This window comes from Seriola aureovittata, unplaced genomic scaffold (assembly GCF_021018895.1).
Source record: "Seriola aureovittata isolate HTS-2021-v1 ecotype China unplaced genomic scaffold, ASM2101889v1 unplaced_scaffold55, whole genome shotgun sequence".
Taxonomy (NCBI): Eukaryota; Metazoa; Chordata; class Actinopteri; order Carangiformes; family Carangidae; genus Seriola; species Seriola aureovittata.
Window position 1 is genome coordinate 1 of NW_026613234.1, and position 14093 is coordinate 14093.

Sequence of the window (14093 nt, forward strand, 5' to 3'; positions counted from 1 at the left end):
TAAAGTAAATAGTATAAAAACCTGGTCAGTGTTCTTGGGTTAGTTGTAGCTTGTGAATATTCAACGTTGTGTCGCAGACGAATCAAACTGTTGATTCTGACGGAGAGAACCGGAAGTACCACCTCATGTTATTTCCTGCTTTCCTCAGTGTCTTTGTTTGGACAAAAGTTCATTCTGACTCGTCTTCCCGCCACAGAGAGAAAAGTGACTCTGACACTTTGACAGTAAAATAAGAGTAATGTTGTTTTACCGCTCACCTGCCTCAGACTTCTTCCCTCCTTCTGCTCCGTCGATTCAAAATGGAGTCTGAACTTTGAGTTTCACTTTTACCTGCCGAGTCTTACAGGAAATCACGTGTCTGTGTGTGTGTCTGTGTGTGCATGCGTGTATGTATGTGTGTTGTTCACCAGTAAGAAAAACAAAATAAGGTGCGATGTTTCACAAAGAACAAGGACATACACGTCCATCAACCTTGATTTGGAAATGAAAGACATGAGAAACATGTTAAACATCTTATTTATTTTAAAAAGAAGGGAGGAACGGAGGAATTATTGTTGAAGGACTTCCTGGGTTTTGAAGTGTTTTTATTTTATTTTATATATTTTAATTGTAAATACATTATTGTATGAAAAAATGATAAATTATGAGTTTTTCAAACGTATCAGGGATTTACTCTTCAGAAAAACTGATGCTCAGCTCAGTGACCCTGGAGTGATGGTAATAAATAACACGGAGCAAACTGGGTAAGACCGCTTGCCTTTTACTTTGAAAAGCGGGCACCGGAAGCGTCGTCGCGGTTGTTGTAGCTTGAAGCTAACAGGTGGGGAAGATGTCGGCTTGTGTCAGAGCGTTGAAAAGCCGTTTGTCGGCTCTTTGTCCGGCTGGTTTCACTTCACTGCTCCGGAGGAATCATCCGGTGAGATTTCCCGCCGGAGGACGGCGGATGTCTCACACACAGACAGGTACCGAGCCGGAGCTGAGGTTAGCTGGCTAATGTTAGCACCCCCGTTAGCCTGCTACCTGCTAGCTGCTCACAAGATGAAACGCTGCAGGTACCGTCAGTGAAAACACACCTGGCCTCGTTCGGACTTGGTCCAAAGCGTCACCATGGAGACAAGACACAGGTTTCTGACTTCACCTGTCCGCACGAACTTTAATGAGCCGCCTGGGTCAAAGTCTGAACCAGGTGTGTCAAGTTACAGGGAATGTGACGGTTCAGCTCACAGCTGTGAAAAATAAAAGATTAATGATTAAACAAACCGCTTCATATAATCACGGCTCAGTGTGTCTGTGTCTCCACGTTTGTGATGAAAGAAATGTGTTTTATTACTTTAAGACCTGTGGGGATGCGCGCATGCGCAAAGCAGTTGTGACAGGTAACGGTTGTTGATATGCGTTTTGACAAAGCAGTTAACGAGCAGTAAAAAGTTAAGCTCACGACAGCGTCCGAGTTGGTCCTTTATAGTATACAGTAAGACTGAATACCCACAACATTACATGGTGTCAGAAGTGGGATTTGGCCAAGAGTAACGATGCCGCAGTTTACTCCACCGAGCGAGTTTAAGTTTGACTGCCCCGCGGAATGGCCGGAGTGGAAACAGAGATTTTCGCGCTTCAGGTTAGCAACGAAGCTGAACAAAGACGACGAGGAGATTCAAGTAAGCTCGCTGATATACGCGATGGGGAGCGAAGCAGAAAAGATATTCAGCTCATTCGTGTTCACGGCAGAAGACCAGAAAAAGGACTATGAACTCATATTAAAGAAGTTTGATGATTATTTCATCCCTCGACGCAACATCATACATGAAAGAGCATGTTTTTATCAACGGAACCAGCAGGCAGGCGAAACAGCGGAGATGTACATCCGGACACTGTACGAGCTGGCGGAGTACTGTGAGTTTGGGGACAAGCGGGACGAGCATCTCAGAGACCGCTTGGTGGTAGGCATAATAGATAAAGAGCTCTCCCGGCGGTTCCAGCTAATGGCAAACTTGACGTTGGCGCAGGTCATAGAGCAAGTGCGTCAGGCGGAGGAGATAACTAAACAGGTCAGTCTGCAGTCCAACCAACCTGAGGCCAGACCTGCTAACGTTGATTTCGTCAGACGCCGCGACAGCCGACAAAAGAAAAAGAGATGGCAGCAGCGTGGGAACACCGGTCCGACGACCCACAATATGGGAGACCATGGGAAATGTGGGAGATGCGGAAAGCCACGGCACTCTGAAGAGAAAAGGTGCCCTGCTCTGCAAAGTAAATGCAACAAATGTCACAGAAAGGGACACTGGGAACGTGAATGCCACTCAAAAGCTGTAAGTGAAATTACTGAAGGAGTGAAACAGATATACTTCCTTGGAGAAGTGGGACGAGAGGATAGCCAGGATAATTGGACTGTTAGCTTAACAATATGTGACAAACCAATAGCCTTTAAAATCGACACAGGGGCTGATGCTACAGTTATTAATGAAAAGATATTTAAAAAGATTAAATCAAAAGTACAACTAGATCCTCCAGACACACACTTCCTAAGCCCAGGAGGCGACATCAGGTGCACTGGAATGTTCCAGACCACCACCAGTTATAAAGAGAGACTGTATACATTCCCAGTGTACGTGATAAAAGGGAAAGGAAACTGCCTACTAAGCCGCCCTGAAGCTGTGGCCATGGGTCTAGTGCAGCGAGTGGACGAGGTCAGTAGTGTTTTCGGCTCAGGTGGACTGCTGAAAACAGAGCCTGTGAAAATCGCCTTAAAAGAGGATGCTCAGCCATATGCAGTGCAGACAGCCAGGCGGATACCTCTGCCACTAGTACCACTGGTAAAGAAAGAACTGCAGCGCATGGAAAATGAGGGCATTATTGAGAGAGTTACTCAGCCGACAGAGTGGTGTGCTGCAATGGTACCGGTACTCAAGCCCAATAAGAGAGAGGTTCGCTGCTGTGCAGACCTCAGGAAGCTGAACAGAGCGGTGAAACGTGAAAAATATGTAATACCCACTGCAGAGGAAATCATGCCAAGGCTGGCCGGATCAAAGGTGTTCACATCATTGGATGCAGCAAGTGGATTTTACCAAATTCCCCTGCATGAGGACAGCAGGAAGTTAACCACCTTTATCACCCCATTTGGGAGATACGCCTTTCGCCGCCTTCCCTTTGGGATAACAAGTGCTCCCGAAATCTTCCAAAGGAAAATGGCAGAAACCTTGACAGGTCTCGAAGGGACAGAAGTGTACATGGATGACATCCTCATACACTGAGAAAATGAGGAAATCCATGACCAGCGCCTAGCAGAGGCATTGAGAGTCATTGAAGCAGCAGGTCTCAAGCTGAATGAGGCAAAATGCAAGTTAAAGCAGAAACAGGTCCGCTTCCTGGGTCACATTATCGATGAGACAGGAGTCCGTCCTGACCCAGAAAAGGTAACGGGGATAGAGAATTTTCCCCAACCTCAGAATGTGACAGAGCTAAAGAGGTTTCTGGGGATGGTCAATTATCTGGCAAAGTATGTAGCAGAGCTGTCCACAGTTGGTCAGCCACTATATGAGCTGCTAAAGATGAAGACAGTGTGGTTATGGGGGCCGGCACAGCAAACAGCATTCAACAAGCTTAAAGCTGCACTAGCCACTGCTCCTGTACTTGTCTTCTATGACGTCACCAAGCCTACTGTAGTCTCAGCGGACGCCAGCAGCTACAGACTAGGTGGCGTCCTGCTTCAGCAACATGGAGACCAATGGAAACCTGTGGGCTACTGCTCCCGACGTCTGAGTGATGCTGAGACAAGGTATGCTCAGATCGAGAAGGAGTGTTTGGCCAGCGTGTGGGCCTGTGAAAGGTTTGAGAAATACCTGTTTGGACTTGATAGCTTCAGACTTATTACTGACCACAAACCTCTCGTACCTCTCATGAACAGTAAAGACTTGGACAATGTCCCCATCAGGTGCCAGAGGTTATTGATGAGGCTAATGCGTTTCAATGCCATAGCTGAATATGCACCTGGGAAAACACTGGCTGTGGCAGATGCTCTGTCCAGAAGCCCAGAGCAGCATGTCGGAGACAGAGCTTCTCATGATGATGTGGCAGCACACATTGATGCTGTAGTGTGCCAGGTGCCAGCCACTCCGCAGAGGATGGAGGAGCTAAAACAGCACACAGCTGATGATCCACAGCTCCAGACGGTCTTGGGCTTTATCAGACATGGATGGCCCGAGTATATTGAAAAAGTGCCTGAGGTAGTGAGAGACTTTTACCAGGTGAGAGGGGAGTTATCTGAGCTAGAGGGCTTAGTCACTAGAGGGTGTCGCATAGTCATTCCCGCTACCATGAGAGAGATTATCTTAGAGAAGATCCATGACGGACATCAGGGACTAGTAAAGTGCAGGGAAAGAGCTAGCCAGTCTGTATGGTGGCCCAAAATGTCAGAACAGATCACTACAAAAGTGCAGCAGTGCACATTCTGTAGAGAAAACAAGAGCACTCAGAGGAAGGAGCCTTTAATGTCAAGTGAGCTGCCTTCCAGGCCATGGCAGAAAGTAGCTATAGATTTATGTGAGTTCAAAAAGCAGAACTACTTGGTGATATCCGACTACTACTCGAGATACTTAGAGATTATACATTTGCCAACAACCACCAGCAGTCAGATAGTGGCCAGACTGAAAGCTACTTTTGCACGTTATGGCATCCCTGAGGTGTTAGTGAGTGATAATGGGCCCCAGCTAGCTTCTGCAGAGATGAGGAAGTTTAGTGAGGATTATGACTTTCTCCATGTGACATCAAGCCCACATTATCCTCAGAGTAATGGTCAGGCAGAGAGGGCTGTCCAGTTAGCGAAGGGGATACTGAGACAGGAAGACCCCTTCCTAGCTCTACTGACATACAGAGCCACACCCTCCTCTTCTACTAGAGCCAGTCCAGCAGAACTGCTAATGGGCAGGAAGATCAGAACAACCTTACCCACTTTACAGGACAATCTGAGGCCGAACTGGCCGAACGAGAAAGATGTCAGACAAGCTGACGCCTCAGCCAAACAGAAGCAGGCGTTCTACTACAACCGTCGAAACGGGGTGAGGACTCTAAACCCCTTAAACCCAGGGGACCCCGTCCTCACAAAGTTGGATGGACAAAGACAATGGGCTCAGCCAGCTGTTGTCTGCAGCCCTGCTTCCACTCCCAGGTCTTACATAGTGGAAACAGCCACAGGTGAGCAGTACAGGAGAAACAGGCGCCATCTGCTGGCAATACCAAATACACCCGGATCCTTCGATAATAATCCCAGCCAGGTTGCTCCAGACATCAAGACTGAGGCAGCTGCCACTCAGACTCAAGGGACTGTTGTTACTCGCTCTGGCAGAGTGAGCAAGCCGGTTGTCAGGCTGGCGTTGTAACGTTAAGGACTGATTCTTCCTCTGAAAAAAAAAAGGGGGGGGAGATGTGAATAGTACTGTTGATGATTTGTTAAGAGTTGAAGGATGATATGGAAATTTTTCAGTAATGTATATTTTGCTAAATAAGAGACTGCATTTATACCTGTCATAAGCTAGTCAGAGGACAATGCAAGACAAAGATGGTTATCTTTGATATTTATGTTGTATGTTATAGAAAGTGTTTGGTTGAATGTTAAACAAGATTTTGAAATAATCCTAAAGCTAATATATAAATGAGCACAGTGGTTGTTGTAATGTGAAGTTCAAGTATTCACCGTTAAGAATTAAATTACATTAAGAATCTGTAAGAAACCTTTAGGTGGAACATTCCAGAGGGGGGAGATGTGATGAAAGAAATGTGTTTTATTACTTTAAGACCTGTGGGGATGCGCGCATGCGCAAAGCAGTTGTGACAGGTAACGGTTGTTGATATGCGTTTTGACAAAGCAGTTAACGAGCAGTAAAAAGTTAAGCTCACGACAGCGTCCGAGTTGGTCCTTTATAGTATACAGTAAGACTGAATACCCACAACATTACAACGTTGTTACTGACGGTTTATTATACAGACTTTAAAATTAGTCCTTATTCAAATGTTAATGCATGTCAGCTTTTATTGTGAAAAATATTAAGTAGTGACACTTAAATCTCTGTGAATAATAACTTTTAATTAGCAGCTACTAAGAGAATCAACACCTCAAAGACAGTTTGGTGGAATGCAATAACAATAATTGATTATTATTGATGGATATGACCTTATTTATGAGAATGAATCTAGTCGCCATCTTTGTACCTTTCACTGCTCACTGAAGGTGAGGTTTGTTGTGTATTATTGTTGTGGTCAGGGTTAAAAGGATGATGTGAAAAAGCAAGTCAGTAGGCTGGAGAATGTGCTAAAAAGGGATATTTATAAAAAAAAAAATAAGGGAAAATGAACCTGGGAAATTAAGAATAAAATAAAAATCCACCGGCCCAAAGCACCTGCTCAGGTAAGTACGGCATGATACAAACTGGTTTTCCTCTCCCTGACTGAAATAAGTGATATAACACAAAACAGTGATAATGTGGGGAACAGGGTCTAGTGAAAAGGGAATGGAGCAGCCTTTTCACAGTTTGTATTATCCCACAGTTGCAGATCTGCTCTGATTAGTTGATTCATTAATTAGTTGATTGACAGAAAAATAACTGGCAGCTATTTTGATGATTTAAAAATGCAAAACATTCCTCAGTTTATCTTTTTTTTTTAGGATTTTCTGCTAATTTTAGTCTGAAGTCATTTTAAATTCAGTCTTTTTTTTTTTGCTTTTGCTTCAATGAAACAGAAAACTGAAATGAAAAGCTACAGGTTTGATGTGAAATTTCCCAACGGATGAACTCCACATATTCTAATGAGACCATGATTGTTGTGTGATTTCACTGTAAACAGATCAGAGTTGACTCATGTCTCACTGTATGATTCACTGTCTACTTTTAAAACAGGAGAAGACCTTGGACCACTGGAGGGCGTCAGAGTGTTAGACTTGACGAGGTAACATTCAGCCTCAGTCGTCTCTGCTGCAGCATCAGAGATAAAGTCTGGATCTGAACGTTTTTATATGTCTGCAGGGTTCTGGCTGGTCCCTTCGCCACCATGATCCTGGGAGATCTGGGAGCTGAGGTGATCAAGGTGGAGAGACCAGGTGAGTCTTTGTGCCTTTCTTCCCTCCTCACTTTATCCTGCGTCCTTCATAGTGCGTTTCTCGATTGTGTTCTGCTGGACAGGTGCAGGTGATGACACCAGAGCCTGGGGTCCTCCGTTCGTCAGTTCAGAGAGCGCCTATTTCCTCAGCGTCAACAGGAACAAGAAAGTAAGTCAGGACACTTTGAAGCAGCTGGAGAAAGTCTGTTCAACACACACTCACAGTAACTCAGGGATCCTCGCTCAGCGCTGTTGTAACCCAGGTTACTAGGCCCATATTAGTAGTCCAGTTCACCTGTTAATTGATTAGATCAATAAATTAATATTTTTGATGTGACAGATAAATAAATAAATAGGATTTATGATTAAAATCTTAAATATGTCAATAAATAGATTAACAAAACAAAAAATAACAAATATATATATATATACAAGTTATTTATCTGTTTAAAAAGAGTATTTTGTTTTATTTCAAGTGTGGTGAATGTGCCTTTGCAAAGTGTACAAGATTCGGGTGACATGAGGAGTTCACGTGATGGTAACGCAGCTTAGCCAATCAGACGCCGTCAGGGTGTACGTGCAGTCGTGTGTTGTTTTCTTCTTCTCTCTCTCTGCCGGACCGTCGTCGAGGCGGCTGCATGCTAACCCTTCGCTGCAGATATTAATGTTTTGAGTAAGAGAGCTAGATATTCCAACGTCTGTTTGACTTTATCATCGGTGCAGAGAGCGAAGCTCCTTTTTATTTTGCCGTGGGTTGAATAGCGGACCGTGTGTTTGTGACGGAAGCGGAGGAGAACGTGAGTTGTGTTTATTAGCATCCGTGGCGCTAGCTAATGCCGTTAGCCACATGTATTTCGCTAAATTATTTTGGTGAGGTTACACATTACTGAACTCCCATGTCCCTGTCTCTTAAAAAGCGGAACCTGGACTGATGAGAGCCGTGTATTCTGCCTTGTACCCTGAGTGTGTGTAGGATGCTTGAGCCTCTGGTGAGTAAACTTTATCGATAAAAGTCCGGTAAATGGAGTTGAAATGTGCATCTGCTAATGGTAATATGGAGAAACGAGGCAGTAAATTCATGCATTGTTGTGTTTGAAAAGAAAAAAAGTTTTTATTACAGTGTTTTATTTACATTTACCCTCACTCCGTGTATTTTCTCTGAGAGTGAATGGCGGGAAAAAGGAAGATGAATGGAGAGAAATGTTCAGCCATTTTGCATTTTGTCTCATGTTAATACTGAGAAATGTGTTCAGTTCATTTAAAGGACAGTTAAGAGTAGTTAAAATTATTTTTAAAATACAGTGTTATAATGTACATGTATAAATATGTGTGTTAATATGCATTTATTTCCATTTAAAGGTATATTTTGTTTACATGAATATTACAGTAACCCTCTTTTGGCCTTTATAAGCCGGGTCTTTTTCTTTGGATGGATTTTTGAGGTTGAGATGTGCATGAAGACTTCATCTTCTTCTGCTGGGATGTCTCCTACTCTGTAAAGGTAGAAGGGAGCCTCAGTAGTTGTGGCGAGCCATCCAAAACAGAGACTGTGATTCATTCAGTGACTGGGTTTATGGAAAGCTGTTGTTGATATCTCATGTGTGTGCTGAAGATTTAAAATTATTCTGTTATTTATTAAAAAAAATTATTTTCTTTTCTTTAGTCAACACAATACAACTCACTTAAAACTTACCTTTTGGTCGTGTGAATTCTTTACTCTGTCACTTAATGCACATTGCTAATACCCCTTTCTCCTGTAGCGATCTAGACTTCTGATTTTCTGGTCCACGAGATAATTACTGCACTGAAAATAAACATACTGTATCTCCCAGTCTTTATCATCCAACAGTTAGAGCTGAGGCAGGTTACACTGTCGTAAAGTCTTGTTGTTATGCTGTAAATACGCCGTTGCAGAACCACACAGGTGGATTTCATATGTTCAGCTCTACGCAGCTTCATCACTTGAGTCAGAGTGAAGATGCTCCTGGTCCAATATGACTCCAATACAAGTGAAAGTTGTTCAATCAAAAAGTACTGGAGTATTTGATTTTAAAAATACTGAAGTATTCAAAAGTACATTTTATTATGTCAGCACATTGTTGTATTGTTCCACAGCACTTACTTACTTGTAGAACCTGTAGAATAAAAATCTTGTAGAATGATACAGAGCCGATAGAAACGGTCATAAAAACACAATTGATAAAACGAAAGGAGCCATTGTTTTTCTCCTGTGGTGAACACAGAGTATTATTCTATCACATTTTTCAAAATAAAAGATTGACTAAAAGCGCTGCTTCAAAGTAAGGGTCCTTCATAGAAATGCAGTGGAGTCAAAAGTACAATATTTGTCTTTAAGTGTAGTGGAGTAAAAGCCAGAAGTTTCCAAAAAGAATAATTAAGTGCAGTACAGATACACAAGAAATATAGTATAGTACTAGTTCAGTACAGTACTGAAGTAAATGTACAGTAAAACAACCACTGCTCGTATCACTGTCTCTTCTACACACAGTCATGTTGTGAGAGTTTGGTTTTAAAGTTCAGAAACTTTCATTCATCATTTCATTTGATCCAAACCAGTTGTGTTTTGGTTCTGGCCCGGCTCATGTTCACGCTCGCCTTTTAAGAAGTGAATTTGAATGTCATCATGTCATCCTGCGTGGTTCTTTAACATCCCGTCAGTGAACGCAGCACCAGCCTTAACGATGAGCTTCTGTCTGATCCTCAGAGTATCGCCGTGGACCTGAAGCATCCCAGAGGAGCGCAGATCATCCAGCAGGTACGACACGTCAGCGGCACCAAGATCTGCTTTGATGTTTTCTGCACCAACACCAAAACATGTCTGATACTTGACTCTGAGAAATATAAAAGTCTTCTCAGCTGAAACTGGACAAATGATGATTAAAACCAGGATCTGTCAGATCAGCAGCACTATGGATCTGACCATGTGCGATGTCAACTTTCACTTTTCAATACGACACGTTTCAGTCAGAATTAAAGTGTTGAACTTGTATCAAACGTAACTTTAGTCTGATTTACAATCAATCATCAAAAATGTGTGTGTCTCAGCTTACAGGAGTGTGTGACGTGCTGGTAGAAAACTACCTGCCAGGGAAGCTACATCAGATGGGTTTAGGATACGAGCAGCTGAGCAGAGTGAACCCACGGCTCATCTACTGCTCCATATCAGGTACTGACAGACCGACTGACTGAAGCCTCTTTTCCACTGGTCAAAAACCCGCTAAGACCCTCTGACATCAGGCTTTCGTCGGCAATGGAAAAGTGAACAATCGGCTTTAACACTCAGGTCAATTTTCACTCCCTTTCCTGCTGTGACGTCTTTCAGACACTGTAAACACACCTGTCACCTGCCCAGCTGCTGTGAAACCAGAAACACAGCGGCTACGCAGCGCTCAGGGCTGAAAGAGTGAAGCAGCAGCTTCAGAATAAGTTTAAAAAACACACAATTGCTGATCGAAGCGTCTCACACGGAGGCTCTGACACCTTTACAGGAGCAACAACCTGAGGAGGAGACGTGACAGATCTGTGTTACCAGTTAGCACAGCGGCTAGCAGCTCACTCTCAGGTGATGACGTCGCTGCTTTTATTAGCAGGTTTACCTGGTTTACCGGAAATTATTGAGTCCCTCGATGATTCGACGTTAAAGTGTGAATTTCCCACAGATGCCCTTTATATGGCTTCATAACTGTACCTAATACTGAAATTACAGGAAATGATAGATTGATTGATAAAGATGGATTAAGAAAAATAGATCGGTAGGTTAGGATAGATGGAGAGAAACTGATGGATTAGGGTAGACATATATAAAGAGATGAATTGGAATAAATAAACAGTTTATGATAGATACAGATAAATGGATGGATTAGAGTAGACAGGTAAACAGATACATGGGCATAGAGATAAATTGATAGATTGATCAAACTCAACCGGACAAATCAAAAGTGAAATTCAGTGATTGGTTTTCGAGGCAGCGAGGTCTCGATCTCTGCGGTCGACTCCCACGGTTGCTACACATAAAATACCCACAATCCACCTCTCCCCCCTCCTCCCTCCCCATATCCCATGGTGCATTCCTGTATGAAGCGCTGCGACCACAGGCACGCCGACCGCAGAGCGGTTCGACCAGGAACAATGAGAGCACACAGCCGCCGTGGATCTGAATCCATGTGGACGGGTTTAAGTGAGTTTGGTTTGCTTGTCAGGGGAAATTTAATCATTACAAACCAATCACAGTTCACAGCCGTACCTCTACGAGCTGCCTGCAGGTCCTGAAAACGCTTTCAACTTCAGGAGAAGCTCCACACCAGAGGCTGAAAAGTCATAAGTCTGAAGTTCAGCTCGAGACGTCTCTAAATCGCTGCGGTTTGTAGAGGAAATGGCTCAGTTGTGCAGAAGAAAAGCAACTTTTAGAAGATACGCACTTCAGCGGACTCGTCCCCAGGGGAAGTTTCCCTGAGCATCTGTTGCTCCAAAAAGAAGGTAGTCCTCGTCCACGAGGACGTAGGGTTCGTTCAAAGCAGAACATAAATCGCTAACACTTTTTCAGGTCTGGTATTTTCCTCAGTTTTCCTAAAACTTTGCTGGTATTTATCTGTAAATGATTAGATATTTCCAAGGAAGGCCTCTGAAGTTAGGGTTAGGGTTAGAAAGAGTTACTGAAGAAATCGTTTTAGAAATTATTCACAAAGCTTTATAGTTTCCTTGAAAGAAGCAAAACGTCTGCGGTGTCGATCAGATAGAAAACGTTCCACTCAGTCTTTATGTTACAGCTGTGGTCTGACGTCCACATCAGGTGATTGGAAATGTGACTCAACATCTGTTGTGAAACAGAATGCGGCACAATAATCGCTTTATCTCGATTATCCTGTTTTTCTGATTAATCGCTCAGCCGCCGTTTCCACTTCACTGCTGCTGGATCATGTGAAAGTAGGAAACTCGAGGGCGAGGGTTATTACAGGGTTATTACAGGGTCATTACAGGGATATTACAGGGATATTAAAGGGTTATTACAGGGTTATTACAGGGTTATTAAAAGGTTATTACAGGATTATTAAAGGATTATTAAAGGGTTATTACAGGGTTATTAAAGAGTTATTGAAGGGTTATTGAAGGGTTGTTAAATGGTTATTACAGAATTATTACAGGGTTGTTACATCTTTGGGATGACTGTCGGCACAGTCACGCCCAGTTTGGTCATCCACCGGGCTTCCTGCAGGACCTCCAGCACCACAGGGTCCAGATTCACCAAAACCTCCAGAGAAAGAGACAGTTACTCACAAACACAGCCCCGCTGTCGCCAGGTACCACTCCCACGACACGGGGAGTTTAGATCTGTGAGGGATGTGTTGGAGTTTAACTGAGACAAGAAGAAGAATAAAAGCCTCGACATTTATTTTAGAAAATGTTAGTGAAGCTACAACATCTGGGTTCTGCTCCAGATGTCAGAAAACTCAGTTTAAAATCACACAAGATCCAGCTTTGGAACATGTACGTATGAATTCCTAAACGAATTCCCTGTGATGTCAGCTGATGTCATGGGACGTGGTGGAGGATTGTGGGTTAGTTCTTCATCACTACACCTGTCGTACAAACACTGATCCGTCCACACTGAGCCATCTGCAGGCTCCTTCCCTCATCCACTCATCTGCCGTACCTCGCTGCTTTCATGTCGGACCAGCAGGGCGGCGCTCAGACAGCGTGGCGTGCTCTCTGCAGCTCGACTCCACCCCCGCAGGTGCAGCGCCTCGTACTGCAGCAACACCACCGCCATCTTGTTGTAGCTCCGGATCACTTTAGTCAGCTCCGGGCCCTGTCAGAGATGGGGAGGGGGGGGGTTCACTGAGGTCACACTGAGGTCACACTCAGGTGAGGCCGTACCTTGAGGACGTCAAGCTTCTTCTTCAGGATCAACATGGGCGCTTCAATCTTCCTGAAAAGCTGACGACACCACAGGACCCTACCTGCCACCTGAGAGAGAGGCGGGGACAGGGAGGAGTCAGACGGACAGGTGGGGGCAGCCCGCCTCTCTGACTTCAGGTCGTCTCAGCTCTGAGGAACCGAGCCCCGACCTGGGACCAAAGTCGGACTCAGTCTACCTGAGTCTTGTTTTACAGCCACAGGTCTGTGGTGTGTGTGTACATGTCTAAATCCAAACTGATCCAGAATCAGTTCTGATCTCATGGCATCTATTTGACAACATCCTTTTATTTAATGATTTACTACAAATAGTTGCTGGTTTCTTTATTGTACATGATGAAACTGGAAGTGTCGTGGTTTCGGACGGTTGTTTGGTCAAAACGAGAGAAATGAAGAACATTTTTCTCATTTTGTTTCATACTCATTAGTGAAGTCTAATCAGCAGATTAATCAATAATGAAACAGTCGCAGCCCTGGTGCTGCAGACAGACCGCCAGGTGTTCATACCGGCGGCAGGTTGCGTCCGATGGGCGGTCGGTCTCTGTGTTTCAGGTAGGTCTTCCTCAGCAGCTCCAGCATCCGCTCCGTCTGAAACACAAACACTGCTCAGTCCTGAGAGCGAGGAAACACACACACCTGCGTCAGGATCAACCTTTACACAACGTGATCGAACTCACGGTGAGAGACTGACGGAACCAGAAGTCCAGCAGAGACTGAAGGGACTGGAACAAACCCTGAACCTGGAGCTGGAAGTCTGCATAGTCACTATCAAACTAACACACACACACACTCTGTTAGAATAATAAGAATACTACATACTACAGAACTATACAGTCTCATACATGTGTGTAAGTCACCTCCAGCTTGCGGTGGTCCAGGATGTCGTAGGTCTTGGACTTGGTGGTGGAGACGATGGTCAGGTAGCGAACATAAATCTTCTCAACGCCCTCCACCTGAAACACAGCTGGGCTCAGTTTAAACCAGTCTCCGTCACATGAGGTTCATCATCATCATCATCATCATCAGTGAGAACCAATGAGAACTGATGGTTTTATGACACCTTCATGTTG

General features: G+C 44.1%; 2 protein-coding genes across 6 annotated transcripts; one reads left to right on the top strand and one right to left on the bottom strand.

Moving 5' to 3' along the window:
- Positions 1–391: 391 nt before the first annotated feature.
- On the top strand, positions 392–11140 carry LOC130165945 (succinate--hydroxymethylglutarate CoA-transferase-like). Of its 5 annotated transcripts, XR_008827074.1 has the most exons (7): positions 396–962; positions 6891–6939; positions 7017–7090; positions 7173–7258; positions 8007–8078; positions 9815–9865; positions 10156–10223. XR_008827074.1 is itself a non-coding variant. In XM_056371144.1 (6 exons), exons 1-6 carry the CDS (start codon positions 830–832, stop codon positions 10297–10299), a joined length of 537 nt encoding a protein of 178 aa, XP_056227119.1. In that variant the 5' UTR covers positions 392–829; the 3' UTR covers positions 10300–11140. The 5 variants fall into 5 exon arrangements, 2 of the variants coding, with proteins under 2 accessions (XP_056227119.1, XP_056227120.1); XM_056371144.1 differs by lacking the exon at positions 8007–8078 and having other exon boundaries at positions 392–962; positions 10156–11140; XR_008827072.1 differs by having other exon boundaries at positions 394–962; positions 7173–8078.
- Positions 11141–11297: 157 nt separating this feature from the next.
- On the bottom strand, positions 11298–13976 carry LOC130165946 (dynein axonemal heavy chain 5-like; the record flags this gene model as incomplete). Its single annotated transcript, XM_056371146.1, has 6 exons — positions 11298–12358; positions 12761–12916; positions 12985–13074; positions 13531–13611; positions 13701–13796; positions 13881–13976. Coding segments are annotated over 6 exons (621 nt in total), but the record flags the coding sequence as incomplete, so codon positions are not given.
- Positions 13977–14093: the final 117 nt, after the last annotated feature.

Bases quoted from the DNA above. Each gene is read 5' to 3' on its own strand.
- LOC130165945 (XM_056371144.1), top strand. From the start codon at position 830: ATGTCGGCTTGTGTCAGAGCGTTGAAAAGCCGTTTGTCGGCTCTTTGT. The intron at 7,259-9,814 runs GTAAGTCAGGAC...TCTGATCCTCAG, and splicing joins GCGTCAACAGGAACAAGAAA to AGTATCGCCGTGGACCTGAA. The intron at 9,866-10,155 runs GTACGACACGTC...TGTGTGTCTCAG, and splicing joins GAGCGCAGATCATCCAGCAG to CTTACAGGAGTGTGTGACGT.